This window comes from Aptenodytes forsteri, unplaced genomic scaffold (assembly GCF_000699145.1).
Source record: "Aptenodytes forsteri isolate BGI_AS27 unplaced genomic scaffold, ASM69914v1 Scaffold255, whole genome shotgun sequence".
Taxonomy (NCBI): Eukaryota; Metazoa; Chordata; class Aves; order Sphenisciformes; family Spheniscidae; genus Aptenodytes; species Aptenodytes forsteri.
In genome coordinates, this window is record NW_008794888.1 from 1,554,881 (window position 1) to 1,570,832 (window position 15,952).

The following is a 15,952-nucleotide window of genomic DNA, read 5'->3' on the forward strand; positions in this document are numbered from 1 at the left end:
GTATTAAGCGCATTCAGACTTTATTCTGCTGCAGCAGTGGTGGCCCGGGTCTGGAGTGAGATCCAGTAACAGATCAAAAAGCACAAGTTGAAATTAACTCCAAGCAAGGCTGATATGCTGACAAATGAAGTAGAGCACTTTGGAAAAAGCGTGAGGGTTGTTTTTGTTTGGTATTACACATTTGTAGGTCAGGTTAGTCCACTCCCAGGCTTGGAAGTGTTCCTAGCACAGCAAAGGACAGAATTTCACATAGCAGGAATGACAGCAATGTCTCCTACCAACCCAAGCTAAGTTTCCATCCCATCAGTATAGATACAACTCAGCCTTTGTTATACTTCTCTCCAGAGGAAAAGCAACAGAGATGACAGCAGTGGCTGGGCATGAAGCCATAGCAACTCCAGAATGCTTCCATTTGTCTTGTCAGAAGTCCTGGCTGTGCTTTGTTGTATAATTCAGGTTTCCACAGAGTATTTAGACTGAAGGTCTTTAGCCTTTGTTCCTGTGGCTGTTGATGGCTCAGGCCCATGGCATAATAGTTCTCATCGGTGAAGGAGACAGTGTTCCTGAGAGCTGGTTATGGGCTGTGGAATAGTCTCAGCAGGCTTGATGTTTGCCCACATTCTGTTACGCTTTGTTTGTGCCTTGTGACGTATATTTATCTTTGCATGCATAAAATGGTACTGCTATCACTAAAATCATCTCCCAAAACATTAGGCTGCTGGCATGACTTTTCTCTAGATGGAGATGAAAGGGTTTGGGGGGGAGGGGGAGAAAGGAAGAGGAGTCCCTTACTAATAGTAAATCCTTAAGGAGTCCCTTTAATACCAGTGTGGCATATTGGTATGTACCTATGCTTAAATCACATGGAAGGAGCCCACCTGCACCACTTTGCAGTCTTGCCCCTCTTTCCCTGGGGATCTAAATCACCTCTGCATTCAGCGCTATGACACGTTGATCACATTGCTTAACGTGTAACTACAAAGCATTATTACAAGAGTGCAATATAAAAAACTAGAATTAAATAGTAAAATGTTTGGCTTCTGTAGTTGCTCTGTAACTGTGAATGAGTAACTTTGGTATTACTGAACCCTTAACTAATGACCCTATTGGAAAGATCGAAGTTTCTGTTCTGTACTGAGATTTTCTCCAATATATACAGTCCTCCGTTATGTTTCTGTAACAGTGTACTTCTAGAGAAATACTGGAAGCATTGTAGGATACCAGCCTGTACAAAAAAAAGTCAATCTAAGTTTTTTCGTACTCTGGGATCTGCTACTTTCCAGCATTGCTTGCTTAAAGCCAGTATTTTGTTTTCATTGTTAGCCTTGGTTTACACTTGGAAATTTACTGATACAGCTTAGAAAAGTCTGAAACCTAATTGCCCAAGTGCAAGGCCTGTACCTAACAGGTATTGGTGCATGCAGAACTGACAGGAATACCCTGGTCAGGTCAGGCAGAGCGCACTGCTTGTATGGCTCAGTTGTTGCCAGTAGCCTTCCATGGCACCATACTGCACTATATAGATGGGATTACTCTTTTCTTTGTGTTATAGAATGCAAGTTACAAAGCCAAGAGATTAATTGTGTGGTCTACTTACTAATACTTGAAAAATGTGAATCATCATTTTGTTGTAGGAAGATTCCTGGCAGTGAAGTGAAGCTAGAGATTGTTAGTCCCTCCGGAAATCAAAATAGGCGGATTTATTAGCTTAACTTTACGTACACTGACTTATGTGTGTTCTAATCCAGTAACTAAACCTTTTAATTTAACTATGCTGTAGCTGAAAACTTAGAAAAGTGTTAATCCATAAAAAATAATTATGTACTTTAATTTTGTGCACTTCTACTGTAACACAGGGCACTGCACAAGACACTTCTAACTATGTTTTAATATACTTAAGGTAATAATGGGGAATTTTTGATAGTGGTGAGCAAACTTGTTCAAACCATGGGCAAAACTGAGATTTGGCTTGCTCTTTTGTTCTCTAACATACCTACTCTGATATAAAGGAACCGTGTATTTTAAACCTCATTGGAGAGTTAATAGACGTATTAAGAAATCTGGGTAAAATAAACTGTCTACCTCCATGAAATTTGGGATTATGATATTGTTAAATACATTTTGATCTATCCTAATCCAGTACTTGGGATAAACAAGGAAAATGTTATACAGTAGTTACAGATGCAGAAACAGATGGACAGTAGCATGGCGATGAGCATATTCTCACCTCATTGGAGAGTTAATAGACGTATTAAGAAATCTGGGTAAAATAAACTGTCTACCTCCATGAAATTTGGGATTATGATATTGTTAAATACATTTTGATCTATCCTAATCCAGTACTTGGGATAAACAAGGAAAATGTTATACAGTAGTTACAGATGCAGAAACAGATGGACAGTAGCATGGCGATGAGCATATTCTCACGTGTAAAAAGACAGAATTGGAAAGAACCAGAAAATACTGTGAAGTTAAAACTCTGAATGAGTTGTCTTTTTTTTTTTTTGACCTGAATTATGAAGAGAAGTCTCAGTTTTCCTTCTTCAAACTACTTATGCTGACTTCCCTAGTCCCTTTGTATCTACACCCTGCATTGAGAGTTGTGGGTTGTTTCGGGTTTCTTTTTTGGTGGGGTGTTTTTTTTTTTCCTTCTTTCTTTCTGTGAGTGTAGGTGTAAGGAGCTCAGAATACAACCTGGAGGAAATTGATGAAAAGGAAGAGATGAGTGTGCAACAGAGAGAGGACAGTGAAAGTACAAATACCTCTCTCGGGATAGGAGAGATTACTGCAGCCTTCAGCTCTGCTGAGGTACCACTGGAAACTGAAAAAAATGATCCTGCTTCATCAGCTCCAGCTCCTGGCAGTGTTTCTGTAGACAACTCACAAAGCTTCAAGGAAGAAAAACAAGAAAATATGAGCACAGATGGCAAGTAAGTACGTTTTGTGACAAAGAAAGGAGCATTGGGGAGGGAATGGGGGAGGCAAATAAAATGTAGAGTGCTGTTTCATTGTGGAGCACAGAATAGAGAATTGTGAGAGAGGAATGAGCTTAATATGCTTAGCTTTCACTGTAGCACTCTTCTGTGCACAGTAATTCATGAAGCTTTTCAACAAAAATGACAAAGAAGTGTTCTGCAGGCTATTCTGTTTAAGCCTCCCTTTCCTTACTACTTGAACGGTCAGACCCCAGAAAAGCTGAGCCTGGCTCTAAAATACCCAGCATATTTACTAGAGCAGCATGCTGCGAAAAAATTTGGATTGATTAGTTAAATGAGAATTTACAAATTCATTCTTACAGTTGGGAAAAAACAGGTAGATCGGCCATTTCTGTTCTTCTGGGCACAGTTATCCATTGCTTGCATATTTGTTTTGCTTTTAATTTTTCCTTTGTCTTTTCCTTATGTTACCCATATAAGCCATGTTGTCTTGACCTGTCTCGACCCGTCTGCTCTCAGGAAAACAAGTTAATTCTGCCTTTTTAAAGAATAAACACATTAGTTTCCTTAACCGCTCTTTTTCCCTTCTGGTGATGCTGCCCTTCAGCATGTTTGTTAAACCACCTGACTCAGCAGGTTTCCAACATGAGTTAGTGCCTGCTTGAAATAAATGTTGATTGTCTAGAGAAGTCCCATTGTGTTAATGTAATTCACTATTTCTCTGTTCCCTGGGGCAACTAAACTGGCTACTGTTCCCAATTTAAATTGAAAGAACTATTTCAATTATTGTACTGAAGCCAAAATGTGTGAATGCTCTAGTAGCCAAGAACTTTCAAGGTAGTATGGAGAGCTTTGACTTTTATTTCAAGGGTCTTTTTTGTCGGTCCAAGGCCAAATGGGGCTTTGCAAAAATCTTTGGTGCTCTGTCCTGTCAAATATTGTGTCTGCTCTATGGGGATCTACGAGGAGGAGGATCAACCAAATGTTATTTTTAAGTTGTCTTGAACTTGCAAATTATCAGACCTGTGTTTTTGGGCCAGTTTGCCCAGTTGTCCAGGGGATGTTTCTTTTTCCCCCCACTAACTTGTAATAGCCTTTCATGGCCTATAATCCTGGTGAGTATCATCTAGCATGCACTACGCCTTAACTTCAGAGTTTGGCAATCCTTTCTTTCCTGAAATGTCACAGGCATTCCAGAATGAGGACTACGGTTTCTCTGACATTGTATTTCTGGAAACCTTTTGATAATTCAGGTCTTTTATATAAGATCTAGTTACTTTGAAGAAGTGCTTTTTAATCAAACTAGGGATATGTGTAATATTCCAGTCAAAACCACTGATTTCTCTAATGATACTTTGTGGTGTTCTGTGGCTTTTGGAGTTTGTTGTTAAACAGTTCAGCCTGTTGTGAATACTTGTAGTTCAGTCCCTCAGCTGTGTTCAAGGGAATGGAGATAAGCAAGAGTTCGGAGTGCAGGACTGAGCTTTAACTTTCTTCCAACAATAATTTTGAGAGCGTATGCTCCTGTTTAGTGGTTTATTGGACACTGACAGTATATTTTGGACTGTACAAGCAACATAAGGATGGATGGTTATTGAGGAATTTATCATTTCAAATGATTCAAAGCAGATCTTTCAGCTCAAGGCACTGGTTCCTGACAACTAATACATTTGATGTGGCAAATGAATTGGAATCCTTATAATGCCAGTATTTGTAACTACAGAAAAGAAAAGTATCTTAAAGAGAGATGTAAGTTTGAAGTTCTAATAATTTTTTTAAAGAGAAATTGTAAGCATTTTTGCCTTTTTCATTTACCTTTTTAACCCAAGGACTTAGTATTTCCCCCAAAAAAGATGAGGGGTTTATTCAGCATTTGTGCAGTTCTCTTTTCCCCCATGATCTGAGGACAGAAATTGTATGCATTTGCAAAATGTTTAGTATGCAAGTAACATGTCTGATGCATGTTTCTTTGTTGTTCTCAAGGTATTTCTTGAAAGGGACAGAACATTTGTCATTACTATTTTGAAAAGTCTGTACTGCACGGTTCATATGTTCATATGCAGTCAGCGTCTCATGCAGCTTCCTGTATATAGTGTTGGGGACAAAATCAAGGACACGTTTTAAATATTGGGGGTATCGGAACACTTCACACGAAGAACACTGTTATATGAATGATAAACCATCACTGTTATGGCTTCGCTGAAACTAAGTTGTTACTGGAAAGGGGCTTGTTCAAACTGCACGAGTAAACAAAAGGAGGGGGAGAAGGGAAAGGAAAACTGATCATCTGCTTACACAGAAGAGAGTGAAGCTGCATGTCATTTTGGTAAAATATCATAGCAGCATTTCCTCTTGTTTTAAAAAAAAGTAAAAGAATCTATTCTGTTGAGTACTCCAATGTTTGGCAGAGTGATTCTATTTTGTCCATCTGTGTTTGGAGAATATTGCCAGTTCTCTTGCATCGTTTCTTGTGTTTACTGAAATGAATGATACCAGCATATTTAATGTACTGTTGTGCTTTGCAGAGGACTACAGACTAAGATAAGCAGTGAGCAAGCTGCATTTGAAAAAGACAGGAAGCTTAGAGTTTTGGATCAAAATAAAAACGATGGTGAGTAGTTCCCACTCATTTTTAATACTTCAAAACAAGGTTGAAGAGAACTTTTCGATTCCTTTGAAAAAAATGACAATACAGTCAACTCTTGAATTGCTATCATCAGATTTTCTTTGTACTTTCTCTAGCTGTGCTGTATCCTTTTTGAGATGGGGTGACAAGAATTGACTGCAGTTTTGCTTTTTTGGGTTTTTATTTTTAATATTTTTTTATTACTTCTTGTAGCTGTAGTCAAAGCTGCATCGTGCTGTTGTAGGGCAGTATGGGTGGAGCAGTGCTGAGGAGGGGGAAGGCTCGACGCAGAGGTTATCCTGCCACGTGGTGTGACATGGGCACTGCACTGGGGAAGGAGAGGCCATTTGTTGTTCTTTGCTTACGAAATTAGCATGAGTTTTCTGCATGAAAATGCAAATATTTTTAAATACAAATAGAACAAAGTAACAAGCTGATTTGAAAAGAAATGACGACATCCTGTGTATCTAATGGATCATAAATTTTTCCATGGATTTAGTGACCTGACTGATTTATTTTGCTCTTTTGTGACACTGATTTTCAGATTTATATATCAGGCCTTCCATAGTCTTTTATATTCAGTGCACCTCTGTTTATAAATCATAACAACATACTGCACGAGTCCTGTTTATATGTGACATAAGTTTTAACTGCCATTTTATAACATACTTGAAATGAGACTTCTTTTTTTTTAAATTTTTCCCAATATTGTATTTAAAACAATTTGACCCAAACATTCCTGTGTTTTGGAGAGGACTACATGTGTTTAGTCCGGGGGTAGAAAATTGAATTATCAGCCCTGCTAAACAGTTGGAAAAACAGAGTTGGAAAATTGCTTTTGTCCATATGTTTTCCAATTGTTCCCTTGTACAAATACATAAGGTGTAGTTGACAAATAACACTTGTAATGTTAAAACTAAAGAAGAGAAGCCACAAAGGTGTGGAACTAAATAAAAATTGCATATAACTTAATATTGAATAGTCCTTGAGCTCTTGAGTCACTGATGCCTATATAATGAACTGAAATTCTTTAGCACTTTTTAAATTATTCTAGAATAGATTTTTCTATTAAGTTGATGCATGGCACCAGTAGCCTGTTAATTAAGGAAGAATACCTGAGTTAGAATACTATTATTTGGCAATATTAGTCAAAGATAAGTATATCTTTAGCTTTTAAAAGTAAGACTTAAGGAAAATTTTAATATCGGTGAGGAGCCAGTCGTTGTAGTTAAATACGTTGGATGCAGGGCTTCGTGATGCAAGGGGGAAGGTTGAATCTTTTTGGCATTTGTATTAATTTTGGAATCTCTCTTTAAGTTAAAGATCACAGCGATACAAAACTCCTTCCAAAAACAGAAGAAGGGAAAGAACTTCAGACAGCTGAAATTAGAACAGTAGATTTTAGAGAAAATAACAAGCTTGAAGTTGACAGACTATCAAACTGCCAGGCATGTAAAAATGACATCTCTGTAAGTCACAGGAATTATCCTCAACTGATTGTAGAAAAACAAGATCAGAAAACAAATCAAACCAGCTTGGACACAGTAAAAACTCAGGATGTTGCAATCCAGACAGGTCCATCGGATACCAATTTGGGAAGGACTACACCGAAAGAAATTATTATGCCTCAGGGTTGTGAATCATCCACATTCAGAGGACTGGTCCCTCAACGCAATACAGATACAAACAACCCCCTTCTTCAGGTGATGCATGGAATACAAGGGGATGAAGATACTTCAACAGAACAAAATCTTGAGAGACAAGAAGTTACCCATGAAAAAGTAATTCCCATAAAAGATCAGAGTCATGTTTGTATAAATGGCAGTAATTTTGCTTCACCAGAAATAACTGCAAAAACTCCAGATGGCTCTCCTGTAAAAGGTTACCCTCTTTATAGACAGGACACCAAACCTAAACCCAAGCCCGCTAACGAAATTACAAGAGATTACATACCAAAAATCGGAATGACTACTTATAAAATAGTGCCTCCAAAATCCTTAGAAATAATGAAGAGCTGGGAATCAGAAATGCTATCAGATTATAAGGATCAAGAGGTATCTACTTTGGAAAACTCTCTGAAGCACGAAGACCCCAAAGAATTCATAGTGCAAGCTGAAATTCCTCATCTTCCAAAAAGTGTGGGTCATTTACAGGTTGGTTCACAGAATGAACCTGCAGCAGCAAACGATCTACTGCACAGAGTGAACAGCATTTCTGAACATGTTGTGATGTCTGGAGCTGAGATTACTACTGACAGCAATCGGACAGAAACAGTGTCTTCCAAACAGCGTGTCCCACTGATGCTAAGCTTGGATAATACAAATGCTTCTGAGACTCAGGACAAGTCAAATGCATTAAGTCCTACAACAAAGCCTAGTTCTTTTTTTCTGCAGATGCAACGAAGAGCTTCAGGTCATTATGTGACATCTGCAATTGCCAGAAGTACAGTTTGTGCTCCTAATTCTATTCAAAATGAAGCTAAAAATACAGAGATGGAAAAAAAAATCTCGTCACCTGATCCCACTTCTTGGTCTTTACCTAAAACAAGTACTTCCTCTCCTCCAGCAGATGAAGAAAAGGTTGATGATGGAAAAAAAATTGAATCCTCCACTTCTCCTGTTAAAAGCAATAAACCTTCAAGTTTTCCCTCCTGTCCACCAGCACCATTGAACCTAAGAACTCTAAGAACTTTTGCAGTTCCAAAGCCGTATTCCAGTTCGAGACCATCCCCTTTTGCTCTTGCCGTCTCATCCGCAGTGAAAAGGTCACAGTCGTTCAATAAGACACATACAATCACTAGCCAGGCACCGAGAGAGGAATTTCCTGTTGAACTCTCCTCTGCTGCTTCGGCAGCTGAATTCTCCTCAGCTACCTCCGTGCCTCAAGTGAAAAACCCTTCCTTACAGACTATAACAGGGGGGTCACCAAATAGTCTAATGGATAAGGTAAACTTTATTTCTGATATTGGTTGACTGTTGATCCACTGTCATCTAGTGTGGCTTGTCTAGAGGCTAGTCTCTGAACTGCTCCCTGATCAGAAAGCGCTGTATTCATATGGTGTAAACACCTTGTGGTGTCTAGCAGTAGCACAGCGTCATAATGAAATACAGGAAAACAGGGAATGTTAAAGTGAAAACTACCTCATTCAGATTATTGGAAATAATTATTTCTTGCCATAACTAGCAAACCCTACTTCGAAGAACAGTAAATTAAATAGAATCACTTATACTGTGTATACCTATTTTTATGTTGGGAGTGCTTATGATTTGTTCTCTATGGTTCTCTGTGTTGATTTCTTAAATTTAATTCTGAGTAGTGTGATCAGTTTGGCTTCAAGTGATGATGGCACAAACACACTTGAACAGGGGTATAAAATTTTGCTGGCATAATTATCTGAGGGAGAAACTATGTGCTATACTGGAAATGTGGCTGATCTCTGAAATCTTGAATGAAGCAAACACTAGAACAGCGGCAGTTTGATATGCAACTTTGTGCCATGTTGACTTAGTTTTCCATTTATGACTAATTCAGATTAAAAGGCTTTGTTTTGGTTTTCCTCCCACTTCCTCCCTTTATAGAAAGGCAGCAATGTGAATAGTGAGCAGAAGAGTCAGGCGCAGTCAGGTGCTTCCACTGACCACCCACCCCCTGTCACTAAGAGACAAACCACGATGACGTTCCAGCGCTCTGACCCAGAACAGATCCACCAGAGCTTGCTGGCTGCAATCCGCTCGGGAGAAGCTGCTGCCAAATTGAAAAGGGTGAGTTTTCATCATTGCATCCAGAACAATGAACTCATGGTACTTCCTTCAAAATTACTATGTTAATGCCTGACACTAAAAGCAGTTAGCTTTGGCACAAAGATGACGTTCAGCGCTCTGACCCAGAACAGATCCACCAGAGCTTGCTGGCTGCAATCCGCTCGGGAGAAGCTGCTGCCAAATTGAAAAGGGTGAGTTTTCATCATTGCATCCAGAACAATGAACTCATGGTACTTCCTTCAAAATTACTATGTTAATGCCTGACACTAAAAGCAGTTAGCTTTGGCACAAAGTGCTACCAGGAGGTCTCTTAACAATGGGAAGGGTGGTAGGGAAGAGTGTTCAGTTTTGCAGACTAAACTGGTGAATGCGCACGCAAAGCTTCATATGTCCGTATTTTCAAACAGTACAAATCCAGTCGGAAACCTTCCCGAAATGAATTAGAAATCTCTAAGCTATCAATTAAGTATCTCTTTAATAAAATCAGGAACATACTCAATTATTTATGTTTATATGGTTTGAACTGGTATGGTTTTAGACGCATGCTAAGCAGCTTCACCCTACACCTGAAGTAGCTGCAATCTTTTGCAGGCAGGTAACGCACAGAAGTTCTGAAGATTGTATTTTTCTATTTATTAGACTCTACCAGGTCCTTAATTCTTCTTAAGTGTACTTCAAGCCTCCTGCTGCTGTTTGGTATCGTTAGCAAGATATTTCTCAGTGTTTTGTCAACAGTCCTGGTAGGACCATCTTCCCCTACCCCCTCAGGTTAAAACTGTGGCTTAATTTTTCTTTTCTCTCTCCTAAAATTTGCCTATACTTCTCTCATTGGGTAAAACATTGCACACTTTAAAAATCTGTATTGTTTTAAATTTGTAACCAGATAGTTTAATGATAGTCTCACACAAAGCTTTCCTGACCCAGCATTAGTATTTTGCGTTCTGTATAGAGCAATAATTTCTCATTGCAGAAGGTTAAAGAAATTCAGTAGTTTTTGTTTCTCTTTCCTGTCCCACTTGAAAGAAACGAATTATGTGTGGTGGGTGGATGTGAGGGGTTTTTTTGGTTTTATGGAAGTCTTTGATTCCCTAGGGTCAAAATCTCTCAGTGGATGGTCAGATAGTAGAACAATCCATTCACACGTGAGGTTCTGTTTCAGTGTAGCACTGCAACAGCCTCTCTGACACTTGTAGACCTCCCATCATTTCTACACTGAATAGGAAGATTCAGTTTCCCAGAAAGGTTACAAGCATGCTCAAGTTGGTTTTGGCCTCTAGTCGGTAAAAGTGGTACATAGTACACCGTAGTATTACTTCTAACTACATGTCACTAAGCACAGCCACTTTAAAAACAGGGTAAGAGTAAGCAAATGCTGTATTGTTCAGAGTCGCTTAGAGGTCAAATCTATCTGTTCTACCAGAAATACTGTTTGGTTTTTGTTTGCATATATTTTTATTAAGGTTTTTTTTTTCCTCCAACGCATAATTACATTCTGAGTAATACTGAACTTTATTTATTTTGCATAGTGTGTGAACTTTGTTTTATGATTCTATGGGGATATATGCATAGGCATGGCTGTTGGCACAGTAGCTTATAACTTTTAAAAAATAAAGTTCATAATGTGCTTTTCAAAATTCAAGAAGTCTATTTCTACTAGAAAGAAAACAAAGGAAAACTTCATTATGTGGTTCTTCATTCTTTTCTAATAGAAATGTTCTTAGGGTAGATTTGACCCACATAGTCTTTATCGGTCTAGGTACAAGAATGGCATGGGGAAGAAGAGAGAGATGACGCTTGAAGTCCTTTTTCCCCTCCCGTTCTCTTCTGTGGGCGGGAGATGTTCTTTCTCAGTATAGTATCTGTTGAGGCTGGGGGTGAGGAAAGGGCTATACTTTTTAAGGAAAAATTATAATAATGAAGATGCTGTAAACATAAAGAAAAGCATTCTGCAACACAGAAACCTGAAACAGGCTTCAAAGAAAACCTGAAACACACGCACAAAAATGCAATGAAGAACCCACTGAAATTTTGCCAAACATAAAATTGTACATGCTGTTCTTTTCACTCTTACCCAGAGCACATGTGCTGTGGTACAGGTATGTCTGACAGCAGAAAGAGAGGTTTTTTGGTCTATGGCAAATTTAATAAAAAGATGGTCTCATTTCATGTTTAACATGGAGAACTGGCACTAGTAGGACAAACAGAGAAATGAAGCATTTTGTATCGATAACTTACTAGCACCCAAAAGTGATTTCCAGCATTGAAAGGACTTTTTAAATGCATTCACCTCATAGCTTCCACTATCGGGCTGCACTCAGTAAAAGGAGTAATAACCTGATCCATTTGAATTGTGAAAGAGGTCTGTCAGGTGCTTGCTTCTCTTTTTACATCTTACTGTACTCTCCCTTCTTTCAGCTCTGTGAGAGAATCGTTAAAAAAATAAAATGCTGGCACCACTAGCCAAATTCTTCATTTTTTCCCGCTGTTTTACTTTATTTTGTGAGTATGCAATGCCGAGATACGTGGCCTTTTGTGATGCTGGTCTTTTCTGTTCAATAGGGCCCTCAGTAATTACTAACCTAAAATGGGTCAAGTGAGGTTTCTTTTTAACCATTTTTCTCTTCAGAATGTTTTCATTGTGTTTAGTAAACTGTGCGCTGTGGTATGTGGTTCGCATGGCTGTGGAGCATCCACAGCTCCCATTAACTCCAGTCGGAGTTGTTGGTTTATGCAGCTCCCCTGAAAATCAGGTCTTTGCTATCTATCCTAGAAGTTATAGTTTGCTCCTGATAAAAGAAACATTACCATGGTATAAAGGAGTGTTAGCAGATTTTTGTTAGAAATCAGCTCTATTCAATATTTAATCAGAAGTGTTTGGTTTAGTGATGTTTTTTTCAAGTATTTCTTTGCAACCGGGTCTGGAGAAGGACTAAAAATGATGTGTGTTTTGAATAGTTATACACGGAATTTTTAGATAGGATAAAATATGTTTTTAAGTAATTTCTTATATTTCTACTTCTGTAGCATATGTGCTTTTGTTCAGAAATCATATAGGAGGTCTTTCACTGCGATGAGAAAAATGCTAACTGAAGTTAGCAGTATTTCTGTTTCCTTGAAATAATACTGTGTAACATACTACAGAGAAGAATCTGAAAAATTAGGTTAATTTTTTTTCTTTTTTTTTCTCTTCCCCCCGCCCCCACCTCCAGGTTGGTCCTCCATCAAACACCATATCTGTCAATGGAAGAGCCAGGCTTACTCATTTGTATTCCACAGAAGCAAAAGCTAATCACTAGATATTATACCAAATATTTTGCACTTTACTACTGCTTCATAGGCCAACTTAATACTAACTACAAATTTTTGAAAGTGTAAATGCAAGTATATGTTAATATATTTTTGTCAATTGTTATAGGAATTTCAACTGGGTCCTTTGATGCCTTGGAAAGATTATTAGAATATGTAAAATATGGTAATATTTTGCCTTTTTCTCTTTATAAAGCTGACTATGCTGCTAAAAAGGTTTAAGAGAAGGTGCAGATGAGCTTTGCTTATGTTAGAAAAAGATGCAAAAATTCTGGATTTTAGCCTTCAAGACTGAACAATATTTCAGCACTATGCTGAAATCAGATTTAAAGCATTCTAAGAATTTCAGATCATTAATTTTCAATTGTGTATTACTTTAACAGATTGTACGAATTTAAATTTACCACATGCTGCCTCCATATTACTTTGTTAAATTAAATTTGTAATTAATAGAAAATCTCAATTACATGCAATAGTTTGTTTCTCTTTAAAAAATGGATGGTTTTGTTCCTTCAGCTGAGAGTAGTTGGGATATGTATTTTGATTTCTTTTTAATCTTTAATTATCTCCTGGTAGCGCACACAAAAAAAAACCACAGGACCTAAATTATTGGAAATTTTTGTACTACTTAAAAACTTTTCTTAACAGTAGCACTACATGACGTTTCTCATCTACTCTTTGACTACCTGTATATAGTATTTACCTAGCACTCAGATAAGCAATACTTTTTTTGAACAAGATATATTTTAAAGTAGTCATCAGCATATAGTCACTTTACTGATAAAATGCAAATTCCAGTTTTGATACTTAATGAAATAGAAGAAACTTTTTTTCACTGGAAGTATGATTAAAGAATGAACTGCTTGGGACTTATTCATGTAAAATATTTTAATCTTAAAACAGCACAATAACACACTTCTAAAGCATTCTTGTGTCTGAGAGCGTCTATTTATAGATTAAGCATTAAATACCAAAATGGGAATAATATTAAAAGAGAATGCTTCATGTTATATTTTATCTATTTTCCATTTCTTGTCAAGGTTATACATTTTGGGGAGGGGGTGGAAATATGATCACATTCATGATGAAATAGCTAGGTTATGGATGCATGCAGCAAGTGCTCGGGTATTTGCCATATTAAAATATTTTCTTGCTGGACTTGATTTAAATAAAAGTAATTGTATTTCTATTCTTTAACAACGTATTTATTTTGTACTTTAGAGACATTCTTTAAGTCAGTTTCAGAAGCTGATCTATATGTGCATTTCAAAGGGTTATTAATGGTTTGCTGCCAGGTTTTTGTGCAATAATCTCAAAGAGGTCTCATTACTTTTCTAGCAGAGAGTCAATTATTGATTACAAATAACAGTGTTAACTTAATGCTGAAACCCTTCAAGGAACGTTTTAGTAAATAAAAATTCATAAAGAGAGCTGATGAACATTTGTTCACTGCTGTTCTCTCATATATCTTAGTCCCCTGTCAGTGTGTATTACCACTTCCTTCTCCACCTTGTTCTTGCCTCCAATCAAGGGCCAATTCCAAGGGTGGGGAGACCCACATGGTAGTTCAAAGATCTGTTTCAGGGTCTAATTACAAAAGAACGCTTCATCCTTCACTTGAAAATGGTGAGAATGAAGAGGTAATGGGTTTTTTCCTAGTTTCTGACTGGGGCTTACGTTCTAGATTTCACCATGTCTTGAGGGACAGACTTGAAAATTGTAACTCTCCCAAGATTCTAGTGTCTGTGTTCATTGTGATATTTGAGTCCATGTTTTAAGCATTCCTATACAACATGCTGATCTGTAACTGCCACAGAGAGGCTGCCCTGTGAAAGGAATCTCCTTGTTTGTACTTTGGGTGGGAGGGGGTCACATGTTTTTTCTCAAACCTTTGTATTCTCTGCCAAGGTGACTAAAATTATTTCATAGGACTAATTTAATCTCCATCTGTGGTAATACAAGTCTACATGACATTTCACTATTTCAAACAAATCGGTGGAGTCTAATTATTCTGATTTGGGGGAAAGATCAAATAAGCTTGCTTTGTTTTGTTTGGTTTTGACTACAGAACTATACTACTGTATGTTCCTTAGTCCCGTATGTTAAAAGTACATTGCCCTTTTATGTGAACTCCAGAGGGCAAATATCATCTTAAGTAACAGAGATTAAAACTAAAAACACCTTGCTTGAATTTTAGGGTTTCTTGTCTTTGTAACTGAACTTGCTTGATAATTAACTGACATGTCTACACACAATAGTACTGTGAAACTCTTCAATGAGATTTTCTGTTACTAGCTGGCAATATTGTTTAGAAAAACATTCTCTTTCCCCCTTCTTCTGACATATATATGTAAGACATTTTTAAATCTTGCTATTGTATATCTAGAGACTCATTTTTTCTTATACTCTCGTATTAAATTCTACCAGAAAAACTCTTGTTGATGAACTTGACCTGTGTATTCATTGTTCAAACAAGAAAACATTTCTGCTCAAGTAACGAGTAAGTGTTTCTAGCAACTGCAAGCCCAAGTTAGACAACAGTAAATTTTTGTTATGGATGCCTTACATCAGGGAAAACAGACTTTTTTTTTGGCCCAAGAATACTTACAGTTTCGGCTACCTGTACTACAGATGTCTTCCAACAGAAGGCAACTAGTTATGCCACACCACTTACAATCCCCTTGCTGCTTTTTGAATGGCAGTCAAAATGTTTAGGGAAGGAAAGTCAGGATATTGCAGTAAATGAATGTCAGTGTAATTGTGCAGACAAAATAGCAGACCCCAATAAAGGTGCGCTATGACTTACTGTCATGAGTTCTTCGAAGAAGCAGCAGATATCCATGTAGTACAGTGGGATTTTTGGTCTACTTCAGACTCCAGGTCTTCATAAGTAAAGGAGGGCTAGAAAAAAGAAGAGAGAGAGTAAAAATGATCTCGTTAGTTATTATAGATTATATAATTTTTATTTATTCCATAGAAGAATAAAATTAAGACTACAGATGTACCTGGAGAAGGGAGCAGTTTTGCTGGGAAAGCATCACCAGATAGTATTTGGAAATATTGTTGTGCCTACAGGTTTTAAGGCCAAGGCAAGAGTTCTCATACTTGCAGCTGAAAGATGTTAAACCACTGGATGTCTCCATTTTTGGGAAGTATATTTAGTAATCAGTGCCCTAGTTTTTCCCAGCTACTTGTGATTTGTGCCCTAGCATATTGTGGCATACAACATGAAGATCTCTAAGAGCAAGGAAGACATTAAAATGACATGGATGTGGACCAAGAGGCATGGGATCACACACACCAGCTAAAGGATGAGAATAGAA

The 15,952-nt window shown here is 37.6% G+C and overlaps 1 protein-coding gene across 1 annotated transcript in view; it reads left to right on the forward strand.

Annotated features, from left to right (window-relative positions):
- COBLL1 (cordon-bleu WH2 repeat protein like 1) overlaps positions 1-14,820 on the forward strand; it is a 54,380-nt gene extending 39,560 nt beyond the window's left edge. Inside the window, exons 15-19 of the mRNA XM_019470901.1 lie at positions 2,672-2,930; positions 5,462-5,547; positions 6,880-8,507; positions 9,141-9,323; positions 12,533-14,820. Of these exons, the coding sequence (XP_019326446.1) occupies positions 2,672-2,930; positions 5,462-5,547; positions 6,880-8,507; positions 9,141-9,323; positions 12,533-12,619 (2,243 nt within the window). The 3' untranslated portion in view covers positions 12,620-14,820. The remainder of the gene's footprint in view (positions 1-2,671; positions 2,931-5,461; positions 5,548-6,879; positions 8,508-9,140; positions 9,324-12,532) is intronic.
- The last annotated feature ends 1,132 nt before the right edge of the window (positions 14,821-15,952 follow it).